This window comes from Ornithodoros turicata, chromosome 3 (genome assembly GCF_037126465.1).
Source record: "Ornithodoros turicata isolate Travis chromosome 3, ASM3712646v1, whole genome shotgun sequence".
NCBI lineage: Eukaryota > Metazoa > Arthropoda > Arachnida > Ixodida > Argasidae > Ornithodoros > Ornithodoros turicata.
This window is the reverse complement of record NC_088203.1, coordinates 72,874,985-72,889,864: the sequence shown is the minus strand read 5'-3', so window position 1 is coordinate 72,889,864 and position 14,880 is coordinate 72,874,985. Positions and strand designations below refer to the sequence as shown.

The following is a 14,880-nucleotide window of genomic DNA, read 5'->3' as shown; positions in this document are numbered from 1 at the left end:
GCCGCCGCTCTGTGCAACGCCGAGGACGCACGTCAGCTCGCACGAATCCGCACACACGACTCTCAGCAACTGCAGTCTACCCGATACAACGCGTCGCATCGCCCGGTATCTTACAACCCCGGTGATCTGGTCTGGTTATGGACGCCAACGCGTCGAGTTGGGCGCTCTGAGAAGCTCCTCCCACGCTACACCGGCCCTCATAAGGTCCTCCGCCGTATATCTGAGCTGAACTATCAAATAGAGCCATGCACACCCCCCGCCGACCGCAGAACGCCCGCCATCCAGACCGTGCATGTCATCCGGCTCAAACCATATCATGCGGCATGAGGACATAGCCGCCTTCGCCGAGGGGGGGTAATGTGAGGAAGAAGATGTTGGTCTGAAGCGCGGGAAACGCGCTCGAGAATAAATCATTCTTTTGGGCTACCGCCTAGCAAGTGCCTGCTCTTGCGATTCTTCTCCTAACAATACTACGAAAACGCAATGGATCAAGAACTGAGTCAACAACACCACAGGAAACACGGGTACCGACGATCAAACCAATAACAAACAATAACAAGAAAGAACTATCAAGTACTTTTGATACTATTGAAAGTATTGCAACCAGGAGCAGTGGAAACGCTGCGAAGATGCTACAGCGAGATAACAAGGACCCTCAATATACCATGCGCGTGGAAAAAAGCCAAAGTCAAGTTATTATTTAAAGGAAACGGCAAGCCAAAATGAGACCTAAATTCATACCGCCCAATAGCCCTACAGAGCAACTTATACAAGATATTCGCACATATTATAGCAGGAAAACTACAAGAAGAAAGCGACAGCCGGTTTCCGACGGAACAGAAGAACAGCGGACAACATCTTTATACTAACGCAAATCATAGAGATTTACCAACAACTCGGAAAGGATTTATACATAGCCTTCTTGGACCTGGAGAAAGCGTATAACGCCGTACTACATCAACTGTTGATAAAGAAAATGCGAACAATGGGCATATCAGAAAACCTGCCTGCACAAAGAAATCTACAGCACATTCTACCTAGTCCACTAAGTTTGGACTAAATAAGACCAAATCAACAAGAGATTGGCTTCAGACAAGGATGCCCGATGTCACCAACATTGTTCAATATATACATTAACGAATTACTTGAGGAAGTTAGCGCGACAACGAAACGAATACACCTCACTACCAAAAGAACAGACGGAACTGAAGAGGAAACAGTTATTACGACCCTCGCATTTGCAGATGATATACTGCTATTAGCCGAAACCCCAGAAGACCTCCAAGACCCCCTAGATATATGCAGCAATCGAGGAACCGTAGACAATATGAAATACAGCACCGAGAAAACGAAATGGATGAAATTTGGAGCACCCAACGACGACCAAAAATTCTTCATAGAAACTAGAGAGAACCAATCTACGGACACATACATTTACCTCGGTATCACCATTGGCAACAACATCAACTATCTTGAACAACACGAACGGAAACTACTACAAAAAGTACACAAGAAGAAAGGCTTCACTTGGCACCTAGGAAGGCACTCGTATAACCCGTACGCAGTAGGCCGCTTGCTATGGAAAATACAGCAGTCCCGATGGCAACATATGCGAATGAGGCCATTTGCTACCAAAACAGTACCATCACACGTCTCGATCAGGAACAACGAGAAATTGGAAAATGGTGTCTAAGAGAGAATTTTGCGACACCTAATACCGCCATCCAGGGCGAGATGGCCTGGTCCACCTTCGCTCATCGAGATGCGAGATCTAAAATCAGATACCTCGGCCGAGTCATTCACAGCCCCGGAAGTAGCTATATAAAACGCGTTTTTCAACATATTCGATATATACGCACCAAAACAAGGTGGGTGAAGAGAATATCCCAGATAGACCAAATCTACAGCACGGAAACCGTCAGACAAAAAGCAAAAAACGAGGCAGAGTGGATCAAAGTTATGTCAAAAGAAATGCACCAAATCGAAGAAGAGAGATGGCAGACAGCAATGGAGAAAAAGAAAAGTTTGGACCTCTACAAAGCAAACAAGGACCAACGCGCACCGGAAAATTTCTACCGGGGAGATCACAGAAGCGGCTTGCTCTTCCAAGCGCGAACAGGATCATTACTAACAAGGAAGCGTATACAAGAACTGTTCCAGACGGAAAGAGCAAAATGCATCCTCTGCAAGACCGGTGAAGATGAAGACCTTCAGCATATACTGTTCTCATGCCCAGCGTTAACATCAACAAGACCGAAACCGGAATAACTTTCAACACTACTCGGCTTCGACGGTAGCAATCCGCACCAGGCAACGGAGCAAACAAAGCGACACCTAGAGCAGTGTTTCCCAAACTTTTGGCGGTGGCGGACCCCCGGAAGCGATGAGAACCAATTCACGGACCCTCCTCCCCCCCCCCCCCCCCCCCCCCACACACACACCGTCACAGCCAGTGCATAACCAGCAACCTCGACAGCTGTTGCGTGCTTTCGATACAGCTTCAGAAACGATTTCGGACTGGTTTCTTCTTCTTGTTTGTATGTGTATGACGCGGACGATGCAGGACTTTTCTATCAGAAATTAGAAGCCAGCCGTTGAAGCATGCTTGTAGCAATTTTGGAAGTTCTGGGTGTTTGGAAATCGGGCAGCATGTATGAGCGCGTATTTGTGGGGACGAAAATCCTGACTGAAATGTGAGAGACGGTCGCGGACCCCCACAGACACTATCGAGGACCCCCAGGGGTCCGCGGACCACACTTTGGGAAACACTGACTAGAGGCCTGGGAAAAAGAATGCAGGAAAGCGACCATCGAGATGGAAGCCCGAGCTAGTCCGAACCCACATCCGCAGCCTCATGCCAATCCGACAGCCAGCCAAGCGGGACACATGAAACATCTCCAGCGCCATCTACAGACCGCCTCCCCTGATTAGGGGGAAAAAGGATTAGGCGCAACTGAATCAGAACCTACATCACTGTGTCAAGCATCGGCATTCTTCTTTTATTTCATTTTATTTTGCTTTGCCTGTGATGTCGCAAGACATCTGCCCTGATTTAAAAGGGATTAGGCGCAGCTGAACCTGAACCTGAAACAAACAGGCGAGGAAGGAATGGATTGACTTGGCTTGGAAACTAGACAATGTTGCCAGCCATGATTCACTGTCACCAAAAGCCAGGAATGGAGCAGGAAAGGTGCAGGCTAGAAATGGGAATATTGAAGAAAAAAGAAAATGAAAATAACATGGTGTTACTATAGTTAATAGAAGCAGAAATGCGAGCTTTTCATTTTTATAATGTGTTAATAAAATTAATAATGCACGCAAATAATTAAGTATTAAGTACCGGCCTTGCAGGAGTGCTCGCCGATCTGGCTCTAGGCGGGGGGGGGGGCATGTTTATCCACGTCTTCGTTGCGCTTCTTCTAAGTCCTAATTTATTTATTTATTTATTGTACCTGACCGCTGTGAATCATGCAGGGCCCTATTGATGCAATCATATTCAGCCCATTCACAGGATATACGTTTGTGCACGTGGAGCTCCCGGGCATTTTCCTCTTTCCAACTGTAGGAATGTGTAACCCGCTTATCGTGTAATCTGTTCCGTTGGAACACACTTTTTTAGTCGGTTTTTGGACTACCTATTGAATTATTTTTTGAAAATGAAGAAAATGAAAGTCCAAAGGCGGTCACTAGGTTTCCTTTTGCGCGAGCTCTTTAGACTTTCAGGAAAAACAAAGGCCAAAGGCCGCCTACAGAAATTGTTTGGACAATTGTATATAGGAAATCAAAGTCAAAAGAAAAGTCAAAGAAGCGAAAGAATGTCGAAAAGATGTCAATAGACAGGCAAAGTTCATTTTCATAAGGGAGTGCAGCGGTTGCATTACAAGGAATCAGTACTTTAAAATACTGTGCCTAGACACTGAGGTGCTCCAGGTGTCCTACTGCGACGCGAGCGAAAGCAAAGGCTGCGCCCTTATCAGGAACAGCGAAGTGAACAAGTGAGTTCATTTACGTGTGCCTTCTGTTTGTTATCAGTAAAGTTACATATAATAATTTGGCGCCGCCCATGGTACATGCAGAAAATTTCGGTGCGTCGCCTACAAACAGTTGACCAAATGGGTCACCTGGGGTCCTGGGTGGGTCACCTGGGTCAAACTCCTCAAAGCATGTGCTATACATGCCATAAGGGAAACCTTTAATTCTGGAGCTTACAAAGGTTTTTGCCTTTTTGTTGTGTCGTGCAGTAGATGCTGTCTGACAATGTGTATGTTTATTCTCTTTCACTGAGGTGAAGCTTTCGCTTTTGTTTCAGGTGCTTGTGGGCAGCATTGAATGCCTCCCACCTTGACAGAGGTACACTGGATGGTTTGGTCGTGAACACTGCAAGATCACAAGAATATCCCTTTCATACACAATAGAGGTCTGCCATATACCCTTCTGGAGTAACCAGACAGCCAGCACACAGTAAAATACATTCTACAAACAACTTGACCACATTACATGGCTAAGACCGGCCACTGTATAAAATTCAGTTACTATTATTATGGTTGGTTGGTTTTAAGGAAAAAACAAAAAGGAGATTTTCGCATTGGCACAAGACATTGCAATGTTCGTCTTGGAGCAGGTGATCGTTCGCCATGGTGCATCGCGAGAGATGCTGAGCGACCGAGGGGGCTGCCTTCCTGTCAAGTGTGATTTCTGAACTCCTGAAGGCCTGCCCTCCCTCAACGCGCGCCACGCATTGACTTCGTCGTACGTGCGGGCAAAGCTCAAGTGACCAGACGTCGGATCGTCGTGCATGTGGCGAAGAAAGTCGCGGCGATGATGACGTTGTATGACAATCAGATACTGCCGGCCAAACGGATCAAAATTCCGTTTGCAGAGGACAGAATCACGAAGCTCGAAGTTCCGTGATTGCCTGGAATCCTGTGGTGAGAGCGGTGCGGTGGCCGCAAGAATGTCGATGATTTTGCGCAAAGAAGGGTCTCGGCGCTGTTCCTCAGGGAGATCCAGATCGGCGAACGGATCGGAGTCTGGAGACGGGTTAATGTTGGCCAGATGGTGAACAGCTGTGTGTCTGCGTCCCTGTGCTTGCTGCCCGCTTTGTAGCTAACTTCGAAATCATACTCTTGTAGGAGAAGGGACCAACGAGCTAGCCGTCCAGAAGGAGCTTTGATGGTAGCCAACCAACTAAGGGCATGGTGGTCCGTGACGACTCGGATGTGCTGCCCATAGAGGTATGGTCGGAATTTCGTGAGCGCCCATACGACTGCCAAGCATTCTCGTTCGGTGACGTTGTAGTTTTGTTCAGCAGGGCTTAAAGACCGACTCGGAAATGCAACCGGGTATTCGGCACCATCAGAACGTTACGTCAGGACGGCGCCAAGTCCCGTTCCGCTGGCGTCCGTGTGCACCTCAATTGGCACATTAGGATCGAAATGGCGTAATACGGGCGCTGATGCTAATGCGGATTTCACACAATTGAAGGGTTCTTCGCGTTGGTCATCCCAGTGGAAGGCAACGCCGTTTTTTAGAAGGTCATGCAGGGGACGTGCCTTGTCCGCAAGATGATGAATGAATCTGCGGAAGTACGAACAAAGGCCAAGAAAGCTGCGTACGGCCTTCGTTGCGGTGGGCCACAGGAAGAGGGTTACCGCTTCAGTCTTCTTAGGGTCGGGTCGGACACCCTCGGGAGAAACTAAGTGGCTCACGACAGTAAGCTGGCGACAACCAAAGTTACACTTTTTTGTGATTCAGTGTTAGGCCGGCACGGTTCATGCAGGACAGGACGTCTCGAAGGCGGCGGTTATGATCTCCGAGCGTCGGAGCAAAAACAACAATATCGTCAAGGTAGCAAAGACATGACGTCCATTTAAGAGAGCCGAGTACGTTGTCGATCATACGCTCGAATGTGGCCGGTGCGTTGCAGAGACCGAAAGGCATCACCTTGAATTGATAGAGGCCGTCGGGTGTAACAAAGGCCGTTTTTTCGGCATCCTTCGGGTCCACCTTAATTTGCCAGTACCCGGATCGTATGTCTAACGAAGAGAAAAACCGGGATCCCTGTAGAGAGTCGAGTGCATTGTCGATCCGTGGCATGGGATAAGTATCTTTCTTTGTCACCTTATTGAGTTTACGAAAGTCGATACAGAAACGCCATGAGCAGTCTTTCTTCTTTACGAGAACAACAGGTGCGGCCCACGGACTGCAGGAGGGCTCGATAACGTCGGATTGCGGCATTTCTTGCAAGTGTTGCTGAATGACGCGCCGTTCAGTCAACGATATGCGGTAAGGCTTTTGTCGAACTGGACGACGGCCTTCAGTATCTATGCAATGTCGTGCCAGAGAAGTCCGACCCTGTCGTCGTTCGAAATCGAATATCGCCTGGTATTCTTTCAAGACGAAGAGCAGCTCACCACGTTGCCCGTCATCGAGGTTTGGGTCGATCATCTTGGACAGCCGCTCTTCGAGAGCATCGCCGGGGCTAGACGAAGACACTGTCTCTCGTATGGAGGAAGACTGGTTGGGTGTTTCTTCAAGCAGAGAATCGACATCAACACGACAGTCGGGTAAAACAAACGACGCCGCACAAACGGTGCCGCATTCTGTCGCGGTGATCTCCAATACAGCTGAACGGGGGGGAATTACAGTTGTCGCTGCAAGCTTAAGCTTTGTACCTGCCACTGGTGGTATCGCGTCGGCTTCCCAGAAGGAAGGGCGAGGAAAGTGTGAGATGTGTAACTCCTTGGCACCACAGTCGATAAGGGCCCCATGCGCGGCTAAAAAGTCCATACCAAGGATGACATCGTAGGTAGAGTTCGCGAGGACAACAAACTGAACTGGGACAACATCCTCATCGAACAATAGTCTTGCGGTGCACATTCCAAGCAGGGATAACGGCTCTCGACTCACGGTACGGAGGTGTCGCTGTCCAATGGGCGTCAGTATCTTATTAAGTTTCCGTCTGAAATCGTCGCTCATCACGGAAACACAAGCCCCCGTATCAACCAGTGCAGGTACAACAATATTGTCCACATTTACTTCTGTCACGTTAGTCTTCATTGATAAGATTTCCGGGGAAGGCGCTGTAGTCGTAACTGCAGTGGCGGCCTGGCCTTCGACCGTCGCCGTTACCGGTTTCCCGTTGGGGACCGGAACCGGAAGGACGGTGAAGGGGAGCGGTTGCGAGGCGAGAAGGAGCGGGAGGAAGACTGCGATAGTCGGCGGGCTTGGCGGCAATCGGGCTTGTGTATCATAGTTTGCGGAGCGGCTGGTGTAGTCTTGAGCACGGTGGTCTTGAGGAAGCCGTCCGTCAGTAGCTCCCCGATGGGGATGGCTCGAGCGACAGTATCGACGAACGTGTCCTCCACGGCCACAGCCAAAACATATGGGACGGTTATTCGTAGTGCGAGAGGGCGCGTAACGGTTATGCAGCCTACGCTGCACGGGTATCCAACCGCTTTCGTTGTCCGGACAGCGGGGCTCAAACAGCAAAGGAGGGCTCCATGCGTTCGGAGGTGCGAACGACGCTTGCTGCGGCGTTGTGACTGTGCTGGTGGCGAAGTGAGGCGTGAGCGCTCGTCTGAGCTCGTCTTGGACAATGTTATGTACATTGGTTTCTGGATGGGACACAGGAATCATATTCTTGAGTGCGGTCTCCATTTCGTCACGGACAATACGGCGTATGAGTGCCTCGAAATCGTCAGTGGAGCTGTGCACCGAAGTCACAGTAGGCATCACATTAAGGAGACGCAGCACCTGTGGTGTCATTATGCGGAGTTCCTCAAACTTGCGTGTTTCAGACACCAGCCCAAATACAGACGTGACACCCCGGAGGGTGACGAAGTTGAACACATCCTCAGCAATGCCTTTGAGGAGATGGCCGAGTTTTTCGTCTTCTGGCATCGCTGGATTTATAATCCGGCATAGCTTGAGGACGTCCTCGATATAGTCGGTGCATCCCAAGCAGCACAACATATCGTTCCATATTGGCCCAATATCGGCAAATACTGTCCCAATATTGGTCCAATACTCGACCAATACTGGGCAGGGATTGCCGATATTGGTCCAATATTGGGCAAAGACGTTGTCCTGCTTGGAACGTGGTTTTCCTCAGACGCTTTCAGACATATGTCGGCACAGTTCCCCTAGAAGTCGGCCCAGGACGCACATTTCCCCAGGGCGTCAGTCGTGACGTTGCCCACATACGTGAGGCCGACAACGGCAAGCCTTTTCACCATCACCACCACTACCTGCTTGAAACGTTGTGCTAATGAGACATATGTCTCATTAGGAGATTTGGCCTTTGGCCTATTATTATTATGAATGCAAAATGTCCCGAAAGGCTCCCCACTTTTAACAAATGACAAGAGGTAACCACTTCGCTGTGACCTTGTTTTTAGAGCGTACGCTAAAACACGAGACCGTTTTAAAAGAAAACGAAACATAAGTGCGTGCTGAATTGCCCTTCGTGTCTTGGAAAGGAACATCGGCACTGACAGTTGTGGCTGCTGTGTTCTGCTGTGGCTTGCATCTTCCTGTCTGAAAGTAAGTCACCTGCGTGTTAGCTCAAATAACTTGCTGAAGCTGAATACGGACATGTCTGTGTCCAGCCAAGTGTTCATTGCCAAGCGAACTTCACTTTTTCTTCTTTTTTTTTTACAAAAATATGATGTCCTCCACGGATAACCGCAGACCCAACAAAAACTATGCACAGTATCGCAACAGAAATAGTCGAAAAAATTCGTAAAAATTCGGCTTTAGCCCCGCCTGCTTGATTTTCCCGGAGAAGCGCGCGTGAAATCTGCGTCTAGACGAGAAAGTGTCCCCGCCTTCATTTGTCTTGGCTTCTTTGTGATAAGACGGTTGTTTTGTTTTCTTTGTGATAAGTCTGTTGTCACCAGCATCAAGGTCAACGCTGCGCAAAGAAAGGCAAGACAAGAGGTGGGAACGTTTCCTCCTCTGCCCGCAAATACCGTGCGCTTTTCTTTGCGACAATCAAGCAGGCGGGGCTAAAGCCGAATTTTTACTAATTTTTTAGACTATTTCTGTTGCGATACTGTGCGTAGTTTCGGTTGGATGTGTGGGTATCCGTGGAGAACTTCATATCTAAGAAAATAGTGAGGTTCGCTCGGCAAAAATAAATTTCCCGCATTTAAAAATTGTCCAAAGCTTTCTTCAATGGTGGCAAACGTTTCCAGAACGTAATTGCCGAAACTCCGACAATCCTCAGCGAGTACGTAGCCAGTTAGAATTATTTATCACCTTAGGTGTAACACCCTGTATATGTTTATGCGGGATAATCTCAGAGATTCGCACTTCCCTGAGGAATACCACGAAGCCATTCTTTCTGAATCTAATCTCCTCACAAATTTCATCGAAAACATAAGGGCGCTTTCAACTTCAAGAAAGCGAAGTTCTGGGCAAGAGAACGATCTTACCGTTCAAGCTTTGTAGCCGCCTGCTGTTGTCACGTTCATGCTGTTTTACAGCGGCAACCAGTAACGGGAAGTTTTCAAGAGATCGCCATGTCCGTGTGCCAAAATCCTCCTCTCCTCTCCGCTCCAAACTGCTGGAAAACAGTGCCAGGTGCACGCGTAGGTGTGGAATGGGCAAGCGGCGCTACAGAGCGGTATCTGCTTGCGGGGCAGAGGAATTAGTAGCAGAAGCGTTCCACGGACCCAAAACGAAAACGAAGCTTTCAAATCCAAGACCAGCAACGTGATGTCAGTCAGTGCAAAGGAATCGGGTGCTTGACATACCTTGTTTACAGAACTGTTATTGTAACGAATTTCCAATCTGCAAAATATCTTGTAAGCCTTCCAAACCTCCCTACTGAGCCTGCGACGCAATAATTGAATAAACGAGGGTGTACAGTGCGACGTCTACATCTAGTGTGTATTGGGCGCCTAAGATTATGCCCTCATGCATGGTGAAGGCCAATACGGTATAAAGGAATAGGAGAGATTATATGGAGGCTAGGTGGTTGTACATGATGAAAGAGAACCCCGCGGCAAGGAAAGGACGTACGAAGAGACGTTGCCGTAGCTGTGTACGTCTCTTCCTTGCTTCGTAGTTCCTAAGTTTGGAGTTGTTAATTAACAACAAAAAATCGCTGCACTGCTTGGTCCACTGCTAAACGTGTACGTAATGCGATAGCATTGGGCAGACGAAGGGCAATCCTTGCGCTGTGACCGTACATGTTTTGCGGGCGGAGCAACCACAAACCTGACCGTAGGTTGGTGTGGGCCTCATCCGGACGACGTGGGAGACATCATGTAAGATGCGATGTGCAGCCACGCTGAGCGATCAGTGAAATGGCCGAATGGGTAAAAGCGTCCACTTGGTGGTGGTAACCAAGGTCGCGCGGGTGACTCAATTTGAATGCACTACCTGCTGTACTGTCTAAGGTTTTCCCTGGGTTTTCTGCCAGACTCCCCAGACGAATGACGGCACAGTTCCTTCTGAAGTTAGCACAGGACGCACACCAAACCCCCTCTGTCCCCACTCCTTCCTGTTGTCCTTTCTCCATCTGTCCATGTCTGTAGGGTTGTTTCGAGGCGGTAACACGGAATCAAAAGAAATGACGCATTAGGGAGTTTTAGCACATCAAATGCGTTCCACAAAAAAAACAAAAAGAAAAAAGAAATGTACATGTACTGTAATGAAGAAATTAGTTTGAAACATCCAGAAAACTCTGTCTCTGTCTAGTGTTAATCACCCTCCTACAAACGTACCATAAACGTTTTACAAAATAAATTGGCAGGCACCGTCATGGCAGGTGTTGCGACATTTAGCGGTAATCTCAAAATTCTCGTCAGCGTCAGCAAAGGTGACTAACAGCTGCCAGTCGCAACACCTTCCGAGGTCGTCTGCAATTTTTGTCGTGTAGATAGCACCTTGTAATTCCGAAACATTGTTTCTCCTTTCTCAGATGACAGCGAAACCAGTAGTCCAGGTGCGCCCTTGTATGTCAAATGCCCAAATCATAATAGAAGACAAGACACCGCCGTTGTCCGCGAAGAAACAAGTTCTCCGCAACTTGGTTGTTCTGAGTTTGAGCTTCTTACTCTTGTTCACCGCTTATCAGTCTCTGCAGAACCTCCAGAGCAGCATCAACGCGGAAGGAGGACTCGGAACTGCTTCCTTGGCTGCCGTCTACCTCGCCCTTGTTATATCATGCATGTTCGTGCCCAGTTACATGATCAGGCGCCTAGGCCTCAAGTACACGATGGTCACCTCTATATGTATGTACCTTGTGTACTTCTTCGCCAATATGAAACCGACGTGGATAACTCTAATACCGGCTTCTTTTATCCTCGGAACTGGCGGCGCCCCCCTATGGACAGCCAAGTGCTCGTACCTGACAGCGCAAGCTCAGGAGTACGCAGATATCGTAGGGGCACTGGATTCTGCCCCGTTTGTCACTGGATTTTTCGGGATTTTCTTTATGCTCTTCCAGTCTGCACAGATCTGGGGCAATTTAACATCATACTTAATCCTCCGCCCTCCGCACGCGTTGTCCATTACGGCATCGGACTCGATGCAGTGTGGCTCCAGCTTCCACCCGATGCACGATCTCAAGATAAACAACACAAACCTGGGTAGCGTCACACCATACCAAGTGCTCACACTGAGTGGCTTATACGCGTGCTTGGTGATAGCTTCGATCATTTTGATGGTCTTGTTTTTGGATCCGCTCGCAAATGAGGTTCAGGATGCCAGTCCACCAAAGCAGCTTATCATAGAGAGCCTAAGGCAGATGAGGAACGGCTATCAACAGCTAATGATCCCACTGACTATCTACAGTGGGCTGCAGCAGGCCTTTCTCTGGGGAGACTACACGCAGGCATTCATTAGTTGCTCCTGGGGAGTGCAATACGTAGGATTCGTGATGATGTCCTACGGCGTAATGGACTCCATCTGTTCTATGGTGTTTGGGCTCCTGGTGAGGAGAGTGGGGCGAATTCCGTTGGTGCTCATGGCGGCAGTGCTCAACTTGTCTATGATGGTGCTCATGTTGGTGTGGAAACCGACACCTGAACAAGCCTTCTACTATTTCATCATAGCCATTATATGGGGCGTGGCGGATGCTTCGTGGCAGACGCAAATTAACGGTAAGTTGAACATATAAACAGTTAACAACGATAAAGGGAAAATGGGTTCCGCACACACGGCATGTTTGCTTTGCCCAGATTTGACTTGTTGCCATTGTTTCGCGCTCATTCGGTGTTGCCATTATTTGTCTGGTAGCGCCAAGCTCTCATAGATTATCCTCCTCTTGCAGCTTTTTACAGCATTATATTCGTGGATAGCAGAAACGCAGCGTTCGCAAACTATCGCCTTTGGGAGTCTACGGGGTTCATCATCATGTTCGCACTACAGAGCGTTCTCCGGTTTTATGTCAAGGTGATTGGACTTATGCTAAGTCTCCTGGTCGGCATCGTGGGCTACCTTGTCATCGAATTTCACAAGAGTGCGGCCAGAACACCCAACTTCGCTATGTAGAATTTAGGATTGCCAATGTACGTTTGAAATCGTACGTTTAAAAACATTTAAAATTGAATCCACAAACTTTCAATCATTTCGTGTTTTATTAGCGCAGTGTTTGGTGATTGTATCGGGTATATTGCCTGAACATGCGTATACTCCATCGATATGTAAATGATTCTGTTAAGGGGAAATCACTTCTGCGCAAGACGTTTGTAAAGAACGTTTGTTCGCACAGCGCTCAAACTGCGTAAAATACCGTCAAAACAGACGTACTGGCGTGTTCTGCTTGCTTTGCCCTTGTCAATGACACATTTTGTAGAATTCCAAAACTATCCGTTGATTTGTATTGAGCCCGAATTCGCAAATATTTTAGTGTACGACGCTCTATCGAGATGGCAGCACATGTTCGAGACGCAATTTATTCAAAATCGACGGCTCAACCTTGTCCTCCAAAATACGTCATTGCCCCAAGAACACACGCGGTCCTCAGGATGTCCTCAAAGTGTCATCACGTCCTCGTCCGTGATGGGATGAACGGAGGAGGTCCACAGGCTGTCATCATAGGAGCTTCCAGTGATTGTCATTTGCGTATATCCTGCGGTCGTCAACCGGAGGACAAGCACAGGAGAAGTAAATTATTTTAATACTGCGTTGTGCATTTTAATACCTGCAAGCCAGTAATCAACTTCCCGATTTATTTCTCATTACCCAATACAATCAAAGAGGGAGTGCTCATGCATAAATTAAAAAAAAACGAACAAAAATATAAAATAAAAAGAGATATAGGGGCGCAAATACTGATCGTCGGATTTTAAAGGAATCCGTCTATGTGCAGCGTTTGACGTGCACTAAAATACAGTTTGTTAGACCTTTCACTGTGGTCTTGTTGCATGAGTGTCCGCAAAGGGTCCCTGGCAAGAGGTTGCGCGGAGCATTTTATTTCCGAAGGGACAAAAAATAGTAGCGTTTCACTGCTCAAGCTTCACTTACGATGCATGCATCAAACCAAAGCAGTAAGAAACACGGACACTACCTTGAGAGCGATTTAATACTCCAAGGAATTTCTCCCTTCATTGTTGGTTACGTGCAAAATCAAGTTAAACTTAGATACCTCACCCTTTGTTTTGACTGAGATGCGAAGAGGACTCCCGAATCTGCTGAAGCTCAGAAGACAAGCAATAACTTGTATCTGTTCTGTCTTGGAAAGGAAATGCTGCTGCATCATATACCTTTCTAAGTGGTTTCGCAGGTTATAGTGACCTAGAGGCCTTTTATATATATATATATATATCTTTTTTTTTGCCTTTTAAACTGTGACACTCATTGTTTGTGATGAGAAATACGCTGGACGAAATACCGATGAGAAACCACGAATGGTAGCTGGTGACCGAGGTTGAAAATATATTAAAAAACACAGACACGCTGACTGGGTGCTGCAAATGTGACCTCACTTCCCAAAATAAATAATTCAGTAAGGTATCTCCTTGCTCCCAGAACTGTACTAGCCGCGTCATTTGGTAGCTCCCATAGGAGGTCCTGAGGATATGACGGGGAGTCTCACTTTGTCACATTTCTAACAAATTGAGGACCTGGTAAGGAAGTCCTGGGGATGTTATCCCTGTCCGCTGATGACTTTCCTCGGACGTACCCAGGAGGTCATTGTGTTCTTGGGGTGACTAGAGAAAAGCTAAGAGAACACGCCAGTACCAATCTTATATGATAGTTTAGAGCGTTCACGTGTCTTGTACGAACGAAAATCACCCATAGATTCCCCCCCCCCCCCCCCACACAACAGTTGCCGCCCAATTTCACCTGCCGGCGCCTCGGTCACTGGATCGCAAGAAACTGCCCAAAGGGGGAAGGGGGGGGGGGTAGATGCAGCAAGGAAAGCGCATAGCAACCCCTGGTGAGATTTGGCGGGGGGACAATATAGTATCCACCCTATCTCTTCTATATGGCGCCACAGGCAACCGTACCCTGGTTTTGGCGTGAAAATCTAAGTTCGGTTTGGTAGCGAGGCCAAAAGTGTGATGCAACGAAATTATGCCGAATTTCATGGCGCGATAACTAATAAACCGATAGAAACCAACCAGCTCAATTCAGATAGCATACACGTTTAATATTCTAGCTAAAAAGGCCATTGCGCGGCGGCTACGCAATCTCTGGTTGTGGGAGGCGCGTGCGAAAGGGACGGAAATGTAGGGATACGCGTAGCTTGCGGGCACTCTATGTCGCGAACGCATGAAGCTTGGATGTCGATCGAGGCGTTGTTGGAAAGCGCTTCAGATGTTCTAACTGCACCTTAAACGGACAGTCTCGTACAGACCGAGCGATTCAGAAGCTTCATGAGTGCTCTAGAAACAGCTTTGTCCAAAACAACGACGCGGTTTT

At 48.0% G+C, this 14,880-nt stretch overlaps 1 protein-coding gene across 1 annotated transcript; it reads left to right on the top strand.

The window, feature by feature from the left end:
* Positions 1–8,443: 8,443 nt before the first annotated feature.
* On the top strand, positions 8,444–12,562 carry LOC135387318 (protein unc-93 homolog A-like). Its single transcript, XM_064616566.1, has 3 exons — positions 8,444–8,544; positions 10,931–12,113; positions 12,284–12,562. The coding sequence occupies exons 2-3, from the start codon at positions 10,931–10,933 to the stop codon at positions 12,502–12,504; spliced, it is 1,404 nt and encodes a 467-aa protein (XP_064472636.1). The 5' UTR covers positions 8,444–8,544; the 3' UTR covers positions 12,505–12,562.
* The last annotated feature ends 2,318 nt before the right edge of the window (positions 12,563–14,880 follow it).